This window comes from Pungitius pungitius, chromosome 19 (assembly GCF_949316345.1).
Source record: "Pungitius pungitius chromosome 19, fPunPun2.1, whole genome shotgun sequence".
NCBI classification, from domain to species: domain Eukaryota; kingdom Metazoa; phylum Chordata; class Actinopteri; order Perciformes; family Gasterosteidae; genus Pungitius; species Pungitius pungitius.
Window position 1 is genome coordinate 12318551 of NC_084918.1, and position 21762 is coordinate 12340312.

The 21762-nt window shown below is 43.9% G+C and overlaps 1 protein-coding gene and 1 long non-coding RNA gene across 4 annotated transcripts in view; one reads left to right on the plus strand and one right to left on the minus strand.

The window, feature by feature from the left end:
• Positions 1-21762, minus strand: part of pard3aa (par-3 family cell polarity regulator alpha, a) — a 281463-nt gene that overhangs the window by 242094 nt on the left and 17607 nt on the right. For all 3 annotated transcript variants that reach the window (XM_037455958.2, XM_062559226.1, XM_037455956.2), the window contains exon 2: positions 11183-11284. In XM_037455958.2, the coding sequence (XP_037311855.2) occupies positions 11183-11284 (102 nt within the window). The remainder of the gene's footprint in view (positions 1-11182; positions 11285-21762) is intronic.
• LOC119198638 (uncharacterized) lies at positions 9556-12566 on the plus strand. The gene is made up of 3 exons (XR_005114538.2): positions 9556-9672; positions 10193-10299; positions 12383-12566. It is a non-coding gene; the product is annotated as an uncharacterized LOC119198638 (long non-coding RNA).

The following is a 21762-nucleotide window of genomic DNA, read 5'->3' on the forward strand; positions in this document are numbered from 1 at the left end:
GAAGTTTCCTGCTCAAGATTGCAGCCGCTGTTGAACTGGCTGTGACTTTGTATAAGTAATTTCCCAGCAGACGGCCGTGCTAGAGAGAGCCGCACCGAGAATGCTCTGTTGCCCCCGTGAGGCGAGCGGGAGGAAGACTCCACCGCGGCTTCTCTGTTACTCACTGCAGCCACACTGAGAAACAAACAGGGATAAAAAGCGAAAATGTGGAAACCAGGACAATGTGTCTTTGCCTGGATCTCTGTCTGATGCCAGTGGGGCCTTGTGGGAGCAGTGCTCGCTACATGAAGATAACAGAGGAAAGAGACTCCTTTGTTATCTTAGTGCTCCGAGGGACACCCCTGCGGGGCTCTTTGGGAGGCCAACGGGATCCGAGTAGGGGGGCCTGTATCTGTCACCTCTGTTTAGGGACTGTTTAATGGCGGCTGACCCAAATCGTCTCCCTTGGGGGCGATCCCGGGCCCCTCCACAAGACTTCACTGCGGCACATAATAAGCTTGTATGGCAAAGTATCCAGACACCGGAACCTAAGCCGCCCTGACAGCTGTCAACCGGGACAAACGTCCTCCTGCATGACACACGCACGTGCACGATACAAGGACAGTAGTACAGGCTATGTGTGTGGGCATGGTTGTTTTTCTACAGAGGCGTGTAAATGTGTGCGTTTTGTTGTCTGTCTGGGCCCCTCCACTTTTTCTCTTCTTGGCACTGCCAATCCCCGGCTCGGGTTAAACGCCCCGCCATTTCCAGACACTACGCGGGCGAGTCGACGCCGTGTCAGGAACAATTTGTCGCGCCGGCAGAAATCTCTCTGTGTAAGGGGGCTGTCATGGGTGAGAAACCGAAAACACATACGTGACTGGCTGGGTTGCCTCTGAGCTGGAAGACAGGATTGCTGACATGACCTGATTTCACCTGTTTTACAGGAAACCCCCGGCATAAGATGGAGGAGCCTGCTGCTATCATTTCTTACCCCAGGAGTCTGTGTGTGTCGTACTGCATATATTGTACAACTGGCTATAGTGTACTTCACACACAGCATTACATACCGGGCTGTACTGGTAAATGGAGTAAAAACACCTGTGGTGTAAATATCCTTCAACACCTCCCCGGCCTCACCTTACATGACTCATTCATTGCGAGGGGAAGCGGTTGCCCAAGCACACACTGACAACAGGACACACAGTGCACACAATGACAGGTTGTAGGTCTTGTGCAACACTTTCCAGATATTTGAACTCTTCCATTGTCCACACATTGGCTCATGTGATCCTGTTGATGTGTGCGTTGTAAAAAGCATCAGACTGTGGTACTTTGGTACACACTGTTTTATCACAGAGGATCATTTAACTCACTTAACATTGTTAAAGGATATATATATATATATGTTTATATATAAAAAAATATATAATTGTTTTCTTAACTTCTTAACTATCTGGTTCTCTCTTAGGATAGAGGGAGTTGCTGAAAAAGAAGAGCCTTCAACAAATCTTTCCTGAGTAAGTGAAGTTCAGAACATAAGAACCTAATAAACAAGCAACAACCGACAATAAATCCAAAGCCCCAGAGGAAAATGAAATGGAAAAACTGCTTACTTCCACCCACTGAACAGAGCAGCAGTGGGGGGGGGGGGGGGGGGGGGGATTCTGTTCCTGCACCGGGTCTTTTAGGACGCAGTGCTGACTCTGGCCCAGGGCTAATTACAGCTGACCACCGGAGGTTGTGTACACATGTGTGGACATGTGGGTTTCTGTCCGAGTGTGTGATGGTCTTAGGTGAAGGATGTCTCATCAGTGTGTTCTTTTTCTATTGAAGTCTCCATGCTGGGTGATGACATTTACACTCTGTGGCTAGGATAAGTGTGTGTGTGTGTGTGTGTGTGTGTGTGTGTGTGTGTGTGTGTGTGTGTGTGTGTGTGTGTGTGTGTGTGTGTGTGTGTGTGTGTGTGTGGAAGTAGACAGTAGATGCAGAATGTCCCATTCATTTGGATCTCAACCTCACATATGTGAAATTATGTGACACAATCTTGCACAGACATATTCACATAAACACGTGTCAAAAGGCTCAAAACCACCTCTGTGGTAGTTTCACGTTAGGGTTTCACTGTAGGGTTTTCCAGGACCACATAACACCAAAATAACACACCCACACACACAACACAATAGCAGCCACATGCTGGTAATTACGAGAGAACAATCAAACACAGGGCAGCATCTGGGTTACAGTACATTTCTGACACTGGTTTCCTTTGAGGATATATCAGAGTATTTCAGCTGTTGCTTCTGCCGTTAGATTTAAGTATTTAATACATCATATTGTTGCAAAATTTCTCCATGAAGTAAGCACCAAAAAAGTATTTTCATAAGCACAATGAGGAGAATTCATTTGGTTTGATGGTGTTAACTCTCTAGATTTCTCCTCCCCCCTGCCAAACCTGCATCCTCCTACTGCAAAAATCAAATGGGGCTCCGTGGATCCACTTAAGTGTTCAAGTGGTCAACGGATAATACTAAGTTGGTGAGATGCACAACAAGCACGGTACATATAATGAGTTCACAATGTGTGAGGTAAATACATTGCAGCGTCTGAGAGATGAGACAGCCCAACAGACACAATAGCCTTCAGTCAACACTAAGAGAAGCTACATTCACTCCCACACACACACACACACACACACACACACACACACACAGAGCACAGACAAACAGAGTAATTAGGCTTTGATTTCCCCCGGCAGTGTTCTGGTACCAGGGGGCAGCTGCTGGGACCCTGCTTTAGCCTTGGCTAATTTCACTCACGGCTTGATCTCGACTCAGCACAGGTGCCCAATTGGCACCCGACCGCTGTTGCCATAGTAATGCCAACTTCAGGGGCCAAAAAAATGCCAATTGTCCGAGGAGCTAAACCACAGGAGCCATGGACGTATTCCTCATTATAAACAGGCCGCATTAGCGCAAATGGAGGACGCGGTCAGATATGGAGGGTTTTAGTTAGCTCCTATTAGGTTTCCTTGTTTTCCTTACTTTACTTCCTCCGGGTTCCTGGCATTTATGTTATGTATAGAAAACCATGCCTGTTATTCTGAGGCTGGAATGAATCCCAAAATCAAAACCCTCTGTGCTGCGGACGTGTACGGACGGCCCTGTACACGTCCGCAAATGGGGCTTGAGCGCCTCTCTGTGGTTCACGAGTGTCACTGCGACATCTGTCCAGCTGCAGTTCACCCCTCCATGCACCTGCTGCAGAACTGAACTGCTAATTCAGGTGCTTCTGCCTTAGCGAGCTTCTCCCGTTAATGTCCCCCGAGGATCCCCCCACTGAACCCACAGGCTAGCTTGCTTCCTCTCACCTGTCAACGGGGAGATCAAGACCACCAACACGAGGGGCCGCTCCTCAAATCACCTTCACTTGTTTGTTATGAAGCTCAGGTTGAAAACTCTAGAATGCACCTTGCACTCTGTCAAGTGTAAAAGGTTTATAGAGAGAAATGGTTTGGGCAGTCACAAAGAGGGACTGCTTAAATTGAACATTGTGCGTAACTGTCAAGGGTAGCGTCTTGTACACATGCTTTAGACTGAACTGGATGCTGTACCATGATGTAAATACAATCACACTACATCCACTGGTTAAAAAAAGTAGTCTGACACACTAAATCTCACACCACACTCTCAAAGGACTTAACTACAGGAATCAAGTTATCTTCTGTGTCGCACAATGGGTTTGTCGTGCGAGACAATAACAGCTCTTTTTTTTAAGTTTTATGCACCATTATAAATGCTAATGCAATAGCCCAATTTGCCTGTTAGGGCCATTAGAGTTGAATCTAATTTGATGTAATTAGCCATATCACACCCATTTAATTTCTTTATAAACTCATTTCAATGGACCCGTACTTTGAATTCCTTACCTAAAGCCATCCCCTACCCAGAAGTCGTTTTAATTGCCACATTGCCGTCTGGTGAGTGGATGAAGTGTCTCTATTGAAGCCATTTCCGTCCATTTCATTGCAATCAGAGGTGCTTTTTCTAACCCAAGGCTGTTGAGCTGGATGAAAGTTTGCAGCTCCTTCCTAGACACTCTTGACTGAGTGTACGAGGCTGTGTTATTTGGCTAAGGGGCTTATTCGCTCCTGCGGAGAGTCTTGTTTGATATTCTCCAGAGATATTTGTGTTTAAAACGAAAACACAAATGAGAACACAGTCTCTCCTTTCCCCTAAACAGCAGCAGTATATGTCTTGGTATTTTAGTCACGAGGCCAAAAAATACACGTACAGGTTAAAAATTTGGATCTGGTCTGAGTCTTATGTAAATTTCTGAGTTCTGGCCTTACCAAAACCTTATCTCAAAGCACCATTGTGTTGCTATTGGAGTCACATCCCATAGTCTTTATCCTCATTTCACCTGGTCTGTACCAATCCAGTATTTATAGAATGTAGCTAGTGTTTCTTTTAATCATCCCAAACCCCAGTATTAGTAGTTACTGTTTGATATAAAATGCAGAGTGTGCCGCTATCAGCATGAGTATTTATTTTACCTTTATTTAAAAAGGTAAAATCAATTGAGAACCAATTCTCATTTACAATGATGACCTGGCCAATACCGACCATATATGAAGAGTTTTTACATCTAGTAGACCAGAAAAGCTTGGACCCTGACATTATTTGAACACCATCCTGTCATCTAGAGTGCCACATTGTACTGTTGCACCCGGAGACCATTGTGTCTTATATTAGAGAGATCTGTATAGAAGAGCAAGCACTGTGGCTCTCCCAACAGAACTACATTAAAACTGCTTTTTTAATTAAAATCAACTGGTCGTGATAAAAACATGTTTTTGAGTGCTTCACACTTCTGTCCAGTCGGTGGCAGTAGGGCACCTAAACTAGTGTGGCAACATCCAATAAACATCGAGGAGGCCTTGGAAATCTACACAGCTACTCAAACACTTCATGCATCATGAGTTACTAATATCGTTGAGACAGAGTGTAAGGGAATAGTGGACTGAGTGTAGGTGAGATTCAAAGCTCATTGTCTGTCTAAATTAAGCTTTTCTACCAGCTCAAACAAACAATTTACAGTTTTTTCTGAATGCTTAAATCCTAACCGTGATTCTCAAAAGCACAAGTTCTAAAACTTTTAATACTTATAACAAAACCACTCACTGAGTTTGCAAAACTAAAAGCACAAACACGGCTTTGCACTTAGTTTGCAATTTTGTAACACACACTTTGAAAAAATGTGCGTACAATCCACTGCACAGCACTCTTTTTGCGAAACTGTATACACAACTCACTGCTTTACACTCATTTTCTAAATGATCAATACACTCAAAACTACATGTATGGCTATTATTTACACTATTTTGCTAACTGTCTGCCACACTGTCACATGTGAAAACTGTTTTAGATAATTAGTTCACTTTGCAATCAACCTAAGCACCAGAGGTGGGACAAAGTCATTGTTATGCAAGTCACAAGTAAGTCTCAAGTCGTTGCCCTCGAGTCCCGAGTCAAGTCGAGTCAAAGATGAGGCAAGTCCCAAGTCGAGTCTAAAGTCAAAGCCAACAAGTCTCAAGTCTAGTCCAAAGTCTTACCATTTTAGTTTCGAGTCATTTCAAGTCCTTTTATTATAGTGGGGACGGGGAACCCTGGGTGATGGTGCGCTGCCTCACAGACCTAGACTACGAAGGGAAGGGTAATGGTGGATCGACTGTGACTGTTATAGTACTTTAAAACGGACGTTGACATAATGTTGGCGAGGATTTCCATCGGAGTCTGAATCCGGGTTCAAAAATCCAGATTTTTGTAAGCATGAACGAGCTGTCTCGTTGATACGGTCAAATGGACTGCAGTGATTGGATGTCGTGCAGGCAGCGCGCTCTCTGCATACAGGTGGCGCACATTTTTTGACAGATGCAGATAAACAGAGCGGCGCGGTGGTGTGAAAATGTTTTCCCCCAGTTTTCATGGGAAGTAGCAAGTCTTCTCGAGTCAAAAGGCTCGAGTCCAAGTGAAGTCACGAGTCATCGATGTTAAAGTCCAAGTCGAGTTGCAAGTCTTTGTACGTTTTGTCGAGTCGAGTCTGAAGTCATCAAATACATGACTCGAGTCTGACTCGAGTCCAAGTCACATGACTCGAGTCCACACCTCTGCTAAGCACTATAAATAAGCCACAGGTGAGCTGTCTGCGTGGAGTAAAATGGAGGGAGCAGGAAGAGTGAGTGAGTGAATTAGAGGAGGGTGTGGAAGAGGACGTGAAGGTGAAGAAGTAGGAGGAAGAGCAGGAGGAAGAAGACGCGGAAGTGAAGAAGCGAGAGGGAGAGGACGACAAGGACAAGGAGGTGAAGTCAGAGGAAGAGGAGCACGAGGAGGGGGGAGAGAAAGGGTAAAAAGAGGAAGACAATTACCGATGACATCCATGGAATGACCCCTGAGGGAAGCTGGCCAAAGGGTTCAGCCCGACCTGAGCCGCTACACTGTAGCAAGCCTCATAAGGACATTTTGAAATGAGAACCGGTTAGTAGAGTCACTTTGCACTAAGTTTTGTAGCACTGCCACACTCTAATGAGAAACACAACAATACCATATGCAATAAGTCTAAATAACTTCTAAAAAATAGGAAAATGGCACATGTTTTATTAGTTATTACAATAACTGTTAAGAATTTTCCATTGCTTCCAGACAAAATGATTTCAGTGATTGAAGCATTAATTTCTTGAACATGTAGACATTAACAAATAAGATATTTAAAAATCAACATAGACCACAAAATTAAATGAAAAAGTCACCTTTTGTCAAAGAAAAGGAGTAGAGGGAGGCAAAAGCTTATAGGTCCCTACCCCTATCTTTCAGTTAAATGAATCTTTTACATGATCAACGTTAGGTAATTTCCTATATATGTTTACAAACCTTTTTTATTTTACTTGCACATTTAGCGGACATACCTCCTACATTTATTAATATTCACAATTAGTATATATTACGTTGAACACACTCACACGCACACTCACAGTAAACTACCTATCATTTCCATCACTGAATATTTTCACAGATCTCATATTTGGCTAATGTGTATAATTTAAGATGTTTTTTAAACTGCAATATGTTTACAATCTTTGATCTTATCTGGTAAGTTGTTCCACAACTTCACCCCACAGACCGATATGCACCTACTTTTGAGTGTAGAGTTCACCTTTGGTTGCCTCAGTTTCAGTCTCTCTCTTAAATTATAGTTTCCTAGTCTGTCGCTAAACCATCTTTGAATGTTTCCTGAAAGTAAGCTGTTTCTTGCTTTATATACAATCTGTAACGTTTAAAAAAATGTTAAATCCCTTAACTTTAATATTTTTAATTTCAGAAATAATTTATTTGTGTGTTCATAGTACCCCACATTATTAACTATCCTTATTGCTTTTTTTTGTTGTGCATATTGCCTGTAGGGTGCTTTTGTAGGTATTACCTCACACTTCCATACAGTAACTCAAATAGGGGGAAAACAGTGTACAGTACAGTGTATGCAGTGATTTTATATTCAATATATGTCTGACTTTGACTAGTATCCCTACACATCGTGCCAATTTTGAGTGTACACGAGTGACCTGTGGCCTCCAGCTGAGCTTGTGGTCTATTATTACCCCTAGATAGGAGTATTCAAACACCCTTTCGATTTTTATATTATCGATCTTTAGTTCAATGTGTGTGTTTGCTTGTGTGTTACTTTTGCCAAAGACCATAAATTTGGTTTTCTTTACATTGAGTGATAATCTATTTATATCAAACCACAATTTCAACTTGGTTAACTCAGTCGAGACAGCCTCCAACAACTGTTTGAGGTTCCCTCCTTCATAGAATACATTTGTGTCATCAGCAAAAATAACATTTTTCAGGATCATGGAAGCATTACTTATGTCATTTATATAAATAATAAGTAGTTTTGGACCCAGTATTGACCCTTGCGGCACACCACAGGTAATATTCCTTTCAATAGACTTTTTAAAAAATCCACAAACACTTTTGTCATTCATACCCCACAAACTGCAAAAATCTGTACATTTGCAGAATATTTTTCATATGCTAACACATTGTGTTCAAAACTGATAAAAACGACACACATTTCTGTAGTAAAATCAAAGTAATATAAATCCAAGCTAATTGCAATGTTGGCACAAAGCCAAACCATGTGTCCAGCTTTACTCTCAATACCATGTTTCACTAAAAGCTGATGGCTTTTGATTTTGTTTGAAATAAGGATCACAAAAGACAGGGTGGTGGGGAAAGAGGAGTGATATGAGAGAGAGTGTGGCGCATAAAGGTGAGGAAGACTGTCTGATGAAATAAATGTTGAATGTGAAACATGGTCTCACTTTGAGGGAGGCCGGTCTGAGGCTGCAGCTAAATCTGCACTGCTCAACAGTTGCGTCAATAGTACACATTTTCGGAAAAAATAACAGGTGAGATGATACATTTTACAATACATAATTTAAACTTTGAAGCCTATTACAATACAGTAATTGTTGTATTTTAGGATCCAAAGGTTGCCACAGAGAGGAGGCAGAGGCTGACAATTTTCAGATGTGCAGGAAAACAAATTATTTCTGATTTCTGAAATAAATTACAAATCTGTTATTCTATAATGAAATAATGTTTGTATGCAAAAATTCATTCAAACGTTCAATAAAAGTTCATTATTGATGTAATGCTCCCTTTTGCTAGGTGTAGCGGCAATCTTAATTCCGTCCTCGTTGACAGTTATTACCACTACTGTAACAGTCTGTGTTTGGGCTGTGAGCTTGACGTGTAATGAAACTTTGTAGGCAGCAACTTTGTTTTAAAAAGATTTACTTGACAAAATGTACTTGTATACTACAAGAAACATTCAGTCACAACGCTCCAAAAACTGTATAGCTCCACAGACTGATAAACCTCGACTGGCTATAATGTCATCAGCTATGTAACTTAAAGGAGCATTGACACATTTTTATAAGACAATGAACACATCTTATTAAGGCAAATATGTCTCTTACACTAGTGTTTTCTAGGTCAATGTGCATCAAGCGTGTTTCCTGAATGAGAATCTGTTGCCAGTGATCGGTGCTTATTAAGCTTATTTTGAGACCCGTATGAAGTGTTTTTTGGTCTGAGTGAGTTTTGCAGGTTAGATTAACTGTTTGGTCAAAATTAATCTTGGTGCAGTGCTAATATTCCCTCCACATGCCTGTACTACAGCACAATAGTAGATCTACATTGTGGATTTTTTCTTCCATGTTGATTCATATGTAGACCTTAACACCAGCGACATTAGGAATGCAGTTTAAACTGTCACATTGATAGTTAGTATTCTGTTTGTGGCCTCTATTACTAACACACCTAAACGTAAAGTAACTAAGACATTGTCTAAAAACAGGGAAGATCAAGCAGTAGACCTCAGTAGGCTCAGTACTGCACCCATAATAATAAGAGCAGCGTGGTCTTAAAGGGGTTAAATTAGAAGGCCTGGTTAACTTTGTTCCTGCCTGTATGTAGAGTGAAACAGGGGCAGAGGAAGCTGATAGGAAGAACTGGACATACTGGATTTACTACTAACCACTAAACCAACACACAAAGGAGCAAACACCCACTCACAGCGATGTCAAATCATGTGTTTGGACAGACAGAAACACAGATTAACATTCAGGTGAGCCATATACTGGATATTATCTTGTATCTTTACAGCAACTACCAACAAAGTCCTACTACAGCACAGGGGCGTGGTAGTGGGGGGAAAAGTGGACCTGACTACCCAGAGCCCCGTCTAGGGAGAGGGCCCTTTGCTAACCCGCATCGTACAATGGCATGTGTAGGTGGCCCACTGACATTGAGAGTATACAGGGCCCAGAATTTGATGTTACGCCGCTGCTACAGCATGTCAGGCGTATGACTAACGGCTGTTTATGTGTTGATGAAATGTGATTTTCTGTCACCATGGGGATGTAAGGAACCTACATAGCCACCAGGGGGAGCAGTTATTCACATCAATGTTAAAAATGAAAGCAAATCAAAACGAGATAAAATCTGAATCAGACTTAGCCTAATTGCCCTTTATTAGCTAATTTGACTCCAGGTATTTTCTTTGTTCTCCACATATTTTTCAATAGTTTAATATTACTGTCTCCTGCAACCCTTTTTCTTTGTGTATTAACTGTCGAGGACCACAGCAGAACGATGAAGGAGTGGAGTAATTCAGAGAGCAGGTGCAAAACAGCTGCACCTACCACCCAAGCCCAAGTGACGCGTAACCATGACACCTACCACAAATTATAAGGTGAGTAGATACACATGCATACACACTCGTCCTCTCGCTCATGCAAACCCAAAACAAAACAGACCACGGTTCAGAGATCTGAATGTAGAATTCAAAGCTGAAAGCTCACTGGACGTGAAACCCTCAATATCAAATGTGGTAAATGCATTTTCCAACATGAAGCAACAGCACAAAAACACTGTTCAAATGAAGTATTTACAGGACCAATCAAAACTTTGGACACATTTCATCATTCAATGACAAAGTCTGTCCAACCCTTTGACTGGTCCTGTATATATTCACAGGATAAAGGTGGCTCAATGACATCACATATCCTGATAACCCTGCCAACAGACAGGAATCAAAGATCAAATCACTGTTTAAAGGAGCACCTTATGATGGCCCTGCTGGCTCTAAGCCGACACAGCTTTGTGTCATCACACCAGGACAGGACATGCTAAGTGAACACGTCGAAAGTCATTCAAACCATTTCCCACCCGTAAAGACACAAAGAGGGGCTCACGACCCGGCCTACTAGCCGGCCCCAAATACAAGCCAAACAGCTGGTAACTCAGGTGTAGTCACCACCATTTGCATGGGAAGAATGCAGTGGGATTGTGGGTAATCATTCACAGTTGGTCTTCGGGGTGGGGTGATAGCATGTTGCCTATGACACAGATTTTTCCCACACACCCTAACACAGCACAATATATTAATACACAACATTTATTGCACTGCCATAACCGTGTGCACAAAGAATGTAGACACAACCAAACTATTTCTGCACCAGGAAAACTGGGTGAATGTAAATGAGACGAGGTGGTGAAACGGGATGGACAAACAAAAGGAAGAAAATATGCAAACGTGTACTCTTTCTCTCAGTTCCATACACAGTTTTGCTCACCCTATCTTTGTCGTCCACCACGTCGCACAGCATGTCATCCAGGTCCAAAATGCCACCATCCCCATGTTCCAACCTGTGGACTTGGACCCAGTAGCTGGGATCCTGGGAGAAGAAGAAAAAAAAAGTATTAGCTCTGGAATGAGATTAGCTGTATTTGCACCATATGGAGGATTTGAGGCCTTATGCAAGTGAAGCCATACAACATATTAGCATGGCCAGGCCAGAGGAATTAGCAGCTTGTGTCTCCTCAGTAACCAGCTGATCCGATCACCACGTGGCTCAAACAATGATCCAGTCAGCTGGCACACAGGAGGCTCGAAAATGCTTATGGATTGATAGCACTTATGAAATAGTCTTCTACTGGGGGGGGCTTTGTAGAAACCATTCAGTGGCAAAGGAAGAGTTAACACTCCTCTGCAATTCAAAAAGTGTTACCCCCTTCTTTGTGTTCGCATATGAATATAATTCATCCAGACCTCATAGCTTCACATAGTACAGATTAAGTCAATCCGAAGGGACCTTTATCAAAGACAAGAAAAGAACTGCTTTTATCAAATAATGCTGTGTTGAATATTATACAGACTTAGTTGATTCTAATCCTATTGAACAGTGAATGGTGTGGTATATGGAGGTACATGTCATATAATCATTAGTTTGGATTATCTTAGTACTCATACAAACAAAATGTGCTGGGTCATTGTCTGTTTGTTGACTTCTAACATTCACTGTGGCTAACTCTACAAGGAGCTGGGGCGTTTTTGAGCTATGTCATTTCTATGGTATAATATATATCTGTTATGATAAAGATTTAAGTCTTAACTTATTCTCTGTTTTGCCTTTGTAGAACAGAATTGTGTTTAGAGGAAATGACTGGATTTGTTAAGCAGCTTCATAACGTGAATGGTGGATGATTTGTAAACGCTGCATGTTCTTTTGCTCCTTTTGTTGTCCTCCTCCCATCAGACAGGAGTTTAAAGAGTAAGCATTCAGCTCAATGTCCTTCCGCTTTCCTCCCTCTTTTGTCTGGATTCTGTTCTCACTCCATTTCCTCCGTCTCCTTTCCTCCCAAACTGAGCCGTCTTCGGGCTGTGGTTAAATCCCTTCATGCACAGCTCTGTTATACTAAACGCCAATGCGGTTCAGCACAAAACGACCCAAATCATGAGGGGAATAACTCTGTGGTATTTCCCTTCCTTCTAGGGATATTAGCAAGGAAAAGATGGCAAGCTCATCGGGGACACTCTCAAAAGACAAGACACGGAATCAGAGGTAATGGGAGAATGATTTTGCTCCAATGTGAGTAAAGAAAGAGGAATGAAACATTTCAAAAGCTTCACCACCTAACCACCACTATATATAACATACTACTGACAATCCAGAGGAAGAAATACATCTCTGGAAGTCATCATAGACCACAAAATGACCCTCAGCGTGAAACCGAGGAAGAAAATCGTCAGATGTTGACACACCCCGTGTCAGTTCACCATGGTTCTCAGCCAGACTTGTTCCTCGGATGGATTATGAGGACCAAATATGTCTCTGACAGAAGCTCAGCCACATAACTTAATCCCAGAAATGCTCTGTGAGTGGAAGGAAAACATTTAATGAGGACAGTTTGGATTTGACTTGGTTAAAATGTTTGTTGGGAGCCAAGTCAGCGCCGCTCTGACTCCAGCAATCTTCATCACGAGAGTATTGGCGTACAATCCATCTCTAGCCAGGATTGGGTCAGTGTTGTGATTCTGAGTTCATCTCCGAACATTGTGGTGTAAATACCACACAGATACACACACACACAGACACACAACTCAAGGTTATGATTATGACGCCAATACAATACCTGCCTTGAATATCATATACCCGATCCTTACGATACTAGAATTTGATAAAATACCACAAATACCATTTGAAACCACAAATACAAGAAGTTGCTAGTATATTTTTCTCTATAATAGTAATACCTGCATATGGTTCATTTTTTTACCAGCTTGATCCTGCGTGGCTTTTTGAACACTTAACAAATAGCATTCATTTTTGTATTACAGCAAGATATTAAAACAACATGTATGTAATGTAGCAATAGTAGGGCTGCAACAACGAATCGATGAAATCGATTAAAATCGATTATTAAAAGCGTTGGCAACGAATTTCATTATCGATTCGTTGTGTCGCGCGACTATTGTCAGGGGGGGGGGGGGGCGGTCGAGGGCAAGGAGGGAGGATTCAGATGCAGAGTTGAAAAATAAAAGACTTTAATTGTCAAAAAAACTCAAACTCAAAATCGCTCCAACCAAAAAGGGGAGGAAGGAAGAGAAAACAAAACCGACAAAAAACAAGGACCTGGACTTGGAAACACAAGAGACTTACTTTGGCACATGGACGATCGACATGTAATGACGCCACACCAGACAAGGGACTCACAGGGCTTAAATACACAAGGGAGGTGCAGGTGATTGAACACATGTGGAAACGATCAGGCACGGCAGACAATTACAGGGCAAGACAGGACAAGGCAGGAAGTGAAGTTACCCAGGAACACCAGAGACATGAAAACTACAAAATAAGACAGAGCAGACCCAAACCGTGACAGAACCCCCCCCTCAAGGACCGAATTCCAGACGGTCCTAAAGGGGGGCAGAACCATGAAAATCAGACAAGGGGCGGGAGGGTGGGGACCCGACAGCTATGGTCCGGCGGCCTGCCGGGGCGGCGGCCGGGCGTGGGGTGCTCTGGGGGTCTGCCGGGTTGGCGGCCGGGCCTCAGGGTCTCGGGGGGTCTGCCCGGTCGGCGACCGGGCCTCAGGGTCTCGGGGGGTCTGCCGGGTCGGCGGCCGGGCCTCAGGGTCTCGGGGGGTCTGCCGGGTCGGCGGCCGGGCCTCAGGGTCTCGGGGGGCGCCGGGCGGTGCGGCTCCGGCGTCGTCGTGGCGTGGGGCGCCGAGCTGTGCGGCTCCGGCGTCGTCGTGGCGTGGGGCGCCGAGCTGTGCGGCTCCGGCGTTGTCGTGGCCGGGGGCGCCGACCCAACCCCTGACCCCACCCCCCCTTCAAGGACCGACTTCCAGGCGGTCCCAAGAGGGTGGGAGGGAGGGGTCATGGTCGGGGGCCGTGGGGACGGGGCTGGAGGGGTCATGGTCGGGGGCCGTGGGGACGGGGCTGGAGGAGTCATGGTCGGGGGCCGTGGGGACGGGCCTGGAGGGGTCATGGTCGGGGGCCGTGGGGACGGGCCTGGAGGGGTCATGGTCGGGGGCCGTAGGGACGGGCCTGGAGGGGTCATGGTCGGGGGCCGTGGGGACGGGGCTGGAGACTGGAGTCTTGGGGCCGGAACGGGCGGAGACTGGAGTCTGGGGGCCGGAACGGGCGGAGACTGGAGTCTGGGGGCCGGAACGGGCGGAGACTGGAGTCTGGGGGCCGGAACGGGCGGAGACTGGAGTCTGGGGGCCGGAACGGGCGGAGACTGGAGTCTGGGGGCCGGAACGGGCGGAGACTGGAGTCTGGGGGCCGGAACGGGCGGAGACTGGAGTCTGGAGGCCGGAACGGGCGGAGACTGGAGTCTGGGGGCCGGAACGGGCGGAGACTGGAGTCTGGGGGCCGGAACGGGCGGAGACTGGAGTCTGGGGGCCGGAACGGGCGGAGACTAGAGTCTGAGGGCCGGAACGGGCGGAGACTGGAGTCTGGGGGCCGGAACGGGCGGAGACTGGAGTCTGGAGGCCGGAACGGGCGGAGACTGGAGTCTTGGGGCCGGAACGGGCGGAGGCGAGACTCTGGGGGCCGGAACGGGCGGAGGCGAGACTCTGGGGGCCGGAACGGGCGGAGGCGAGACTCTAGGGGCCGGAACGGGCGGAGGCGAGACTCTGGGGGCCGGAACGGGCGGAGGCGAGACTCTGGGGGCCGGAAACACACATGGGTTTCATCCAAGGTGGAACACACCTTCAAAGGAAGCCAGTAGAAATGGACTGAGGAGAGAGAGAAGGAGCCGATCCTTCCATCAAAGAGTGCATTGTGAGTCATTAATACTATAGAGTTAGTCCAGTAACACAGGGGAGGGAGGATTTGATCAAGTGTGAGCACACTCAGAAGTCAACCGTCATGGCTGCTACTAAATCAAGTGTGCAAGAACAGCTTTGTCATGTTGCTTTCTCACTTCAAACTGTATCATATCATATTATATCTTCTTATGTTCTTGTATCTACAAATGTACTGCTACTCTCAGCATGTAAAATCTGTGTGTAAAGTGAGTGAACATTCATCTTTGTTTGCAAATTATGTTCAACAGCACGTCATTATTCAAATCCTGAGAGGAACTTGGTATGTCACTAGTTTTTTATAAAAGAGACATTGGCCACTAGTGTATTATTTTAGTAAAAATTTAACTTTGATAAACAACTGAGGCGTGTGTGTGTGTGGGGGGGGGTTGGATTGAAAGATAAGTGGGAGAAATGTGAAAGCGACACCTCACTGAAAGAAAGATCATCGAAAACCTGTGGAAACCAGTGCAACCTGTGATTATAACCTCTCTAAAGTAACATTAGTGGATTGAAGAATGGTCCTGAATGTAACTGACCATGACACAATGAACAAACTACTGCCAGCACAGGGATTAAAATGGAAAATATGACATGTGATTGGTATCAGCATCCTGAACATACCATCTTTATAACATGGTTGAAGCAAAAGATCCCTTTCAAATAGCATCACTCAACAAATGTATATATGTACATTCAATGTGTTTCAAATATTGTCGCAGCCTTGGATTGCCTTTGAGTCTGAACCTTTAGATTTGGTCAGGTGCGTGGTACAAATGTACAAATGGTCAAATATTTGACATATAAAAAAACAAAAACCATGTCTACACAGTCTACACATGCAGAAATACTTGCATGCAGCAAAGCCGGTAGGAGCAGATATGCCGGATGTGAGAGTGTGTGTATTGAGTCACTATTCAGCTTTATTCCTCCATTCATACCATACATGAGAAGCACTAGTCTGATCGGGTATCCTTTGAACCAACACACTGCAGACGGTGAGGGAAAACACTAAGGTGTTCTTTCTCCGTGATACACACACGTAAACGACATAAGCTCAGACAAAAGCTCTCTTCGCCCCATTATCTGTGTCTTTATACCCGAGTGGGTTGCCTGTGCCTGTGCAAGACCACACAAAGACTGGTGCCCTGGAGGTGAGTGGGGAAGGGAGGAGGATGTTAGAAAGTATCTGTGAGAAAGAGAGAACATGTCCCTGTGTGTGTGTGTGTGTGTGTGTGTGTGTGTGTGTGTGTGTGTGTGTGTGTGTGTGTGTGTGTGTGTGTGTGTGTGTGTGTGTATGTGTATGTGTATGTGTGTGTGTGTGTGTGTGTGTGTGTGTGTGTGTGTGTGTGTGTGTGTGTGTTTTATGTTTGCCGCATCAGCTCCTGCAAGTGTTCCAATTCCCACACGGGAATACCAGCGGCTCAAGTTCATTCTCAATTATTCCGTGAAGATGAAGGGGCCTCGTGGCGCAACGGTAGCGCGTCTGACTCCAGATCAGAAGGTTGTGTGTTCTATTCATGTCAGGGTCATGGCTTTTTAAAGGCTGACCAACCTCAGTGATGTTGGAAAAGCGCTAGCTCACAAACCCAATAGGGAGTAATAGGGAGTGCGATGCCCTTGTTGGCCATGCAAAGTAACAGTGGTGGAATTGACCCTTGTTGGTTTTAACAAAGCCGGCATTTTGGAATGTCAAGCATTTGGAGGCGATCCCACACGGGGAGAAAGCACCACAGCTTCACAAACTTGGAGCAGCAGTTATCAGGACAGATGTGACCTCCTACAGATGAAAACAGAGAGTGGAGGGGTTTGATAGGTACGCAAGCAGGGGAGAAGATAAGATTGAATTGGGGGAACAATGCTGTTTCCATTAGCATTGTTTTAGAGGTATAGAGTATTATTTAATCAGTGTAGTTCTTTACAGAGACTAAAAACAGAATGAAAATACACTAACTCTATTGTTTCAGTGTGAGAGTGATGTGCAATATCGGTTCATGAAAACATATATATTAGATCAGAAAAATAAAAAGAATGAATTTGTATTAAACTCGTTTTACTAGAAATCTAACAGCTAAATCGTGGCTGAGAGCAATTATTGTTTGAAATCTTGCAAAAATCTCAACCAGCCATTCAAACAGGACTCCACATTTTAGGAACCACCATTAGGGTTTGACCTCTGACCTCTGGGAGACCAGACCTCCGTGTGAATCATCAGTCCTAGTCAGTAGGTGAACCTCCCATTTTTAGAGTTTGTACTCTGCAGCGTAGTAAAAGCTCTGATTTATGGAGTGTATATTCTCCCCAGTGAGTCATAAACACTAGAGTCACAAACGCTTTGTGCCACTCTGCACACATGCACACACACACACAACTCCCTAGGTCCTTATCTTTGCCAGAACGTTCAATGCGGCCATCGGGAGGAATTAAAAACTAATTCCAAATAGAAGTTAGCCAAGTAGCAGGCGACTTTTATAACGACAAAATGAAATGCAGTTTTCAAACATTTAAAAAAAACGTTTTTACAAGAGTGAATTGCTGAAATTGGGAGCCTTGGTGCAATTATTGGTAGGTATTTTTAGAAGAAGAAATTTGATGATTAAAGATGATTCGTGACATGTGCAATCAGTCTGTTTATTGGTAACGTGACAGAGTCACTGTCTCTCTGCTATCGCCGCGGCTTGTGTCATCCGGTCAAATCTGTGGAGCCGTCTACTTCTGATTCACCCAACATTAGTCTGCTGATTGACATCAGACATTGAGAGGGAGACAAAGCTTTTTCTGGAGACAACGGTAGATAATCCATTTAAGTGCAGTTCACCAGGTTTGCCTGAGCTCACTTTAATAGACACAACCTCTAGGGCACAACAATTGCTTTGTGGATTTGGACAGTCCCAAAGCGTGGGTCTAAGTACAGCCTGTCTGTGTGTGGATAGTAATGGGCTAGTACACCGAGGGAACCCTTCCACTGGTATTCCTCTGAGAGAAAGTCACCTCCAGGGTCTCTGCATTATTAATGCACTGACTGCACAAAGCAACCTGCAGAGTACAACACCGAAATAGGACACACCGCCACACACAAGCATGCAGCTTTGCACACACTGGAGAACGACTGCATGTTATCGTGGCCAGGCCTGTCGCAATAGTCAATTTATTGACTTACTGCACGATGCATGGAAATGAGCGTGATCATTTTTGGTGCTGCAATAAACTATATTCATTTTTACATAAAAATGAATGTCACCAACATATTAGTCATTTATGCTGCCTTTGTCAGCTTGTCTGCTTTGAAAAAAAGATCTTGCCTTAAGCCCCACAATGTAAACATGTTGGGGTTCCTTCCCAGAATCTGAAAAACTGATTTTGCAGCAGAAAAGGCCTGTTGATGCACCTGCGCCTTCGCCTTGTTCTTGTTAACCGTTTTGTTAACAAAGGTGTATTTATTGTTCATTTGTTTTATTGATCTAAGATATTAAATATTAACAAACTAAATATTCAAGGGAATAAAACATCATCATTGCAAACCCTAGACCCCACCAATCAGCTAATCCCAACCCTACGTTGACCTAAATATACAGATCTAATAAGTACCCTTCTTACCACACTATTGACAAATATGCAGTACTTATTTGCATCCAGTACTTATTTGCATCGAGGATTATTATTTGCATCTCCAAAATGACTCCATTTAAAGATGCCCAATGCTTTCAACACAGTGATACTTTCCTTAAATCTATTTATAGTTTATGACCTGGATTTCATTAGCAATCAACTTGAAAAGTAATTTGTTTTGGCCAATAAAGCACACTGAAAACAGTTTTACAAGTTCAAAGAGGGCATTGTAAGCCGCGTTGACAAGTTAATAATATTGGAACGCTGCTCCCCAAAATGGGTCACTTACATATTTGCAAAGAGGTTGATCTAATAAACAACATACTTCCTGAGTCTCATGCAACAGTCCGTAGTTACATTAAACAACATCAAGCATTTAGACCGAACAACCTGCTCAGAAAGCACAAAACATAGACTTTCTTTGGCCATGGTTAATATTTCCCCGCATGTGCATGAAGCCAAGAGCAGAATTGGTGCCAGAGAGGTTAGCAAAGGATCAAGCTGGCAGTATCAGTCTATCAAACACCAAGCCAAATCCTGCAGCCTTTTAGCACGGAGACCCTGCAAATATCTGCTACACCTCCACACACTGGGCCCCGAGCAGAGACTACTGTCCCTTCTCCAGAGCCTCATGTTGTTGTGGAGGGAAGAGAGGCACAGGAACAGGGAAATTATCCTTCTGTCACTTTTGAGAAACTTCTTGAGAAACATGCCATCTGATTTTCCAAACCGTATAATGAGGGATGAGTTGTATGGTTGGATAAGCCTCTCCCCTGCCGAGGGGTCTGCTGCTTGGACAGGGGATTTGTAGTTTTTAAACCTGCTTTTCTACGAGAATATACAACGTCACACATCACATGATAGGTGCAACGTGGAAAAGTGAGCATCTGGGCAGTTTAAAAAAACAGGTTAGACTGCTGGTGTGTGTGTTTATGCGTTGGCACAGGCCAGACATGCTTCCTCATGGCTCAGCATGAGCTCCAGCTGCCGCTGGGATGAAAGCTTCACTAACAAATGAAATCAGACATTATCAAACGAGGATCTCACTGAGTAGGACTCACTTATGAGTTTCATAATGACACATCATTATGCCAATTTAAGAGTAAACCTTCAAACAGGGTGTGCAAGGGATTAAGACACAGAAGAGACTTTAAAAAAGGCAGCAGCTTGTAGATTTTTCCAAGCAGGTTCTTTAAACATGATATCTTCCTTATGTGCCTAACACAAGCCTTTTGGAAAACTTATATCCACATACTGGAGTGAGGCACAATTTACCTAAAAAATTTACCAAACAAAAGTGTTTATATATAAATGAGGAGTGTAAGAGGAACTATAGCACAGTCTGTGCTTGGTAAACAGGTACCATGATAACTTTTATTTTTATTTGCATGTTCATTAGCAGCAGTCCGACTGAAGAGGCAGGAGAGGTAGCTTAGTCAGCCAGTTTCCTCCCATTTGAGACAAGTGGTCGTTAGCAACAGCAGGAGGGCTTCACATACATACGCGCTGTCTTAAGATAAGATAAGATAAGATATTCCTTTATTAGTCCCACAATGGGGAAATTCACAGGGTGACGGCAGCATAGTGGACAGTGCACCCAAGATACATGGTAAAAACAAGAGAAGCAGGAATAAGTAAGTAGGTAAAGACATTTATAATAATGAGGACAGAAATAAAAATAAAAAGGAGTGTAAAGACCACAGAAACTAACTTTGGGCATCAAAGAATATTGGAGAAGCAAGCTAACATGCACGATTTAGCAATTACGGTGCACTGAAGAGAGAGGCACGTCTAATTATATACATATATATATGACTGTAGTTTCTGAAGCTAAAAATGATGAAACAGTGTAGAATAATATAAATACAATCTACCCTTGGCTTGAAGGACTTCATATGGTTTAGAGATGTTAAAGAGTAAATTACTTTGTACAAATATGGCTACATCTTTCAGAGCTTAAGAAGAAGCACCATTCTCTTAACGGGTTGATGAAGATTGAGATCCAAATGCTCATTAGAAATCAGGCAACCGAAACAGAAGGTGAGGGTGTCGTGTTACTCCAAGGAGAGTTCGGTCCCAGCAGGCCATCTGCTCAGCCTTGGAAAAGGAAAAGCCTTTGGTGCAGATTTGACATATATGTGCGTTATTGAATGACGAATAATGTCAAAACCTTTGAAAGAGCCATCATTCATTGCCCGTGTGTCATTCTTTACAGACTTTAAATGCTTAGCCAGTGCCAATGTGCAACACTATGGGCACTATCCAAACAGGAGGAATAGAAGTGATCTTGTTCTAAAATAATATTGTGCCACTATACAGTTATTTTCACATATACACAGGAGCCACAGCGGCAATAGCAATAACTGAACAACAGAATAAATCCCTGTGACAACGTGGCTTGATCTTTTTACTGGAACAATGTCTGTCAGCCACAAAAGTATGCTGGAGTCACAGAAAGTCTGTGTAGTCCTGCAAATTCAGAAAAAGATGTTGCGAACACTGTGAGCCTCTTTATTTACTTATAGAAGCCGCAGTCAGCACAATTTCGGCCCACTTTGGTTTATTATTTCATAAGCACAGAGGCCAGCCAGATGGGGCCTCCAAACAAACCAAAAGAAGCACACAGCACGGGGTTAGTAACTGAGAACAGACCAGGCGCAGTGGAGAAGTAACAAGACACATGTGGATTACAGAGAGGGGTCAGAGACACTTCTAAATGTTTGTGTGTATCAATGTTTATAGAGGGAAGAACAAACACTATTGACAAACACCTTACATCATCACTTGCAATTCAGTGCAACCAGTCTGACCTCATACACCAGGGTGACAGCTTTTTTTATTTTCCAGTCTGTTCTTGACACAAACAATTAATTCCAATGACCCTGACGTGATTTGAACACACAACCTTCTGATCTGCAGCCAGACGCGCTACAGGACTGAGAGATAAAGTCTC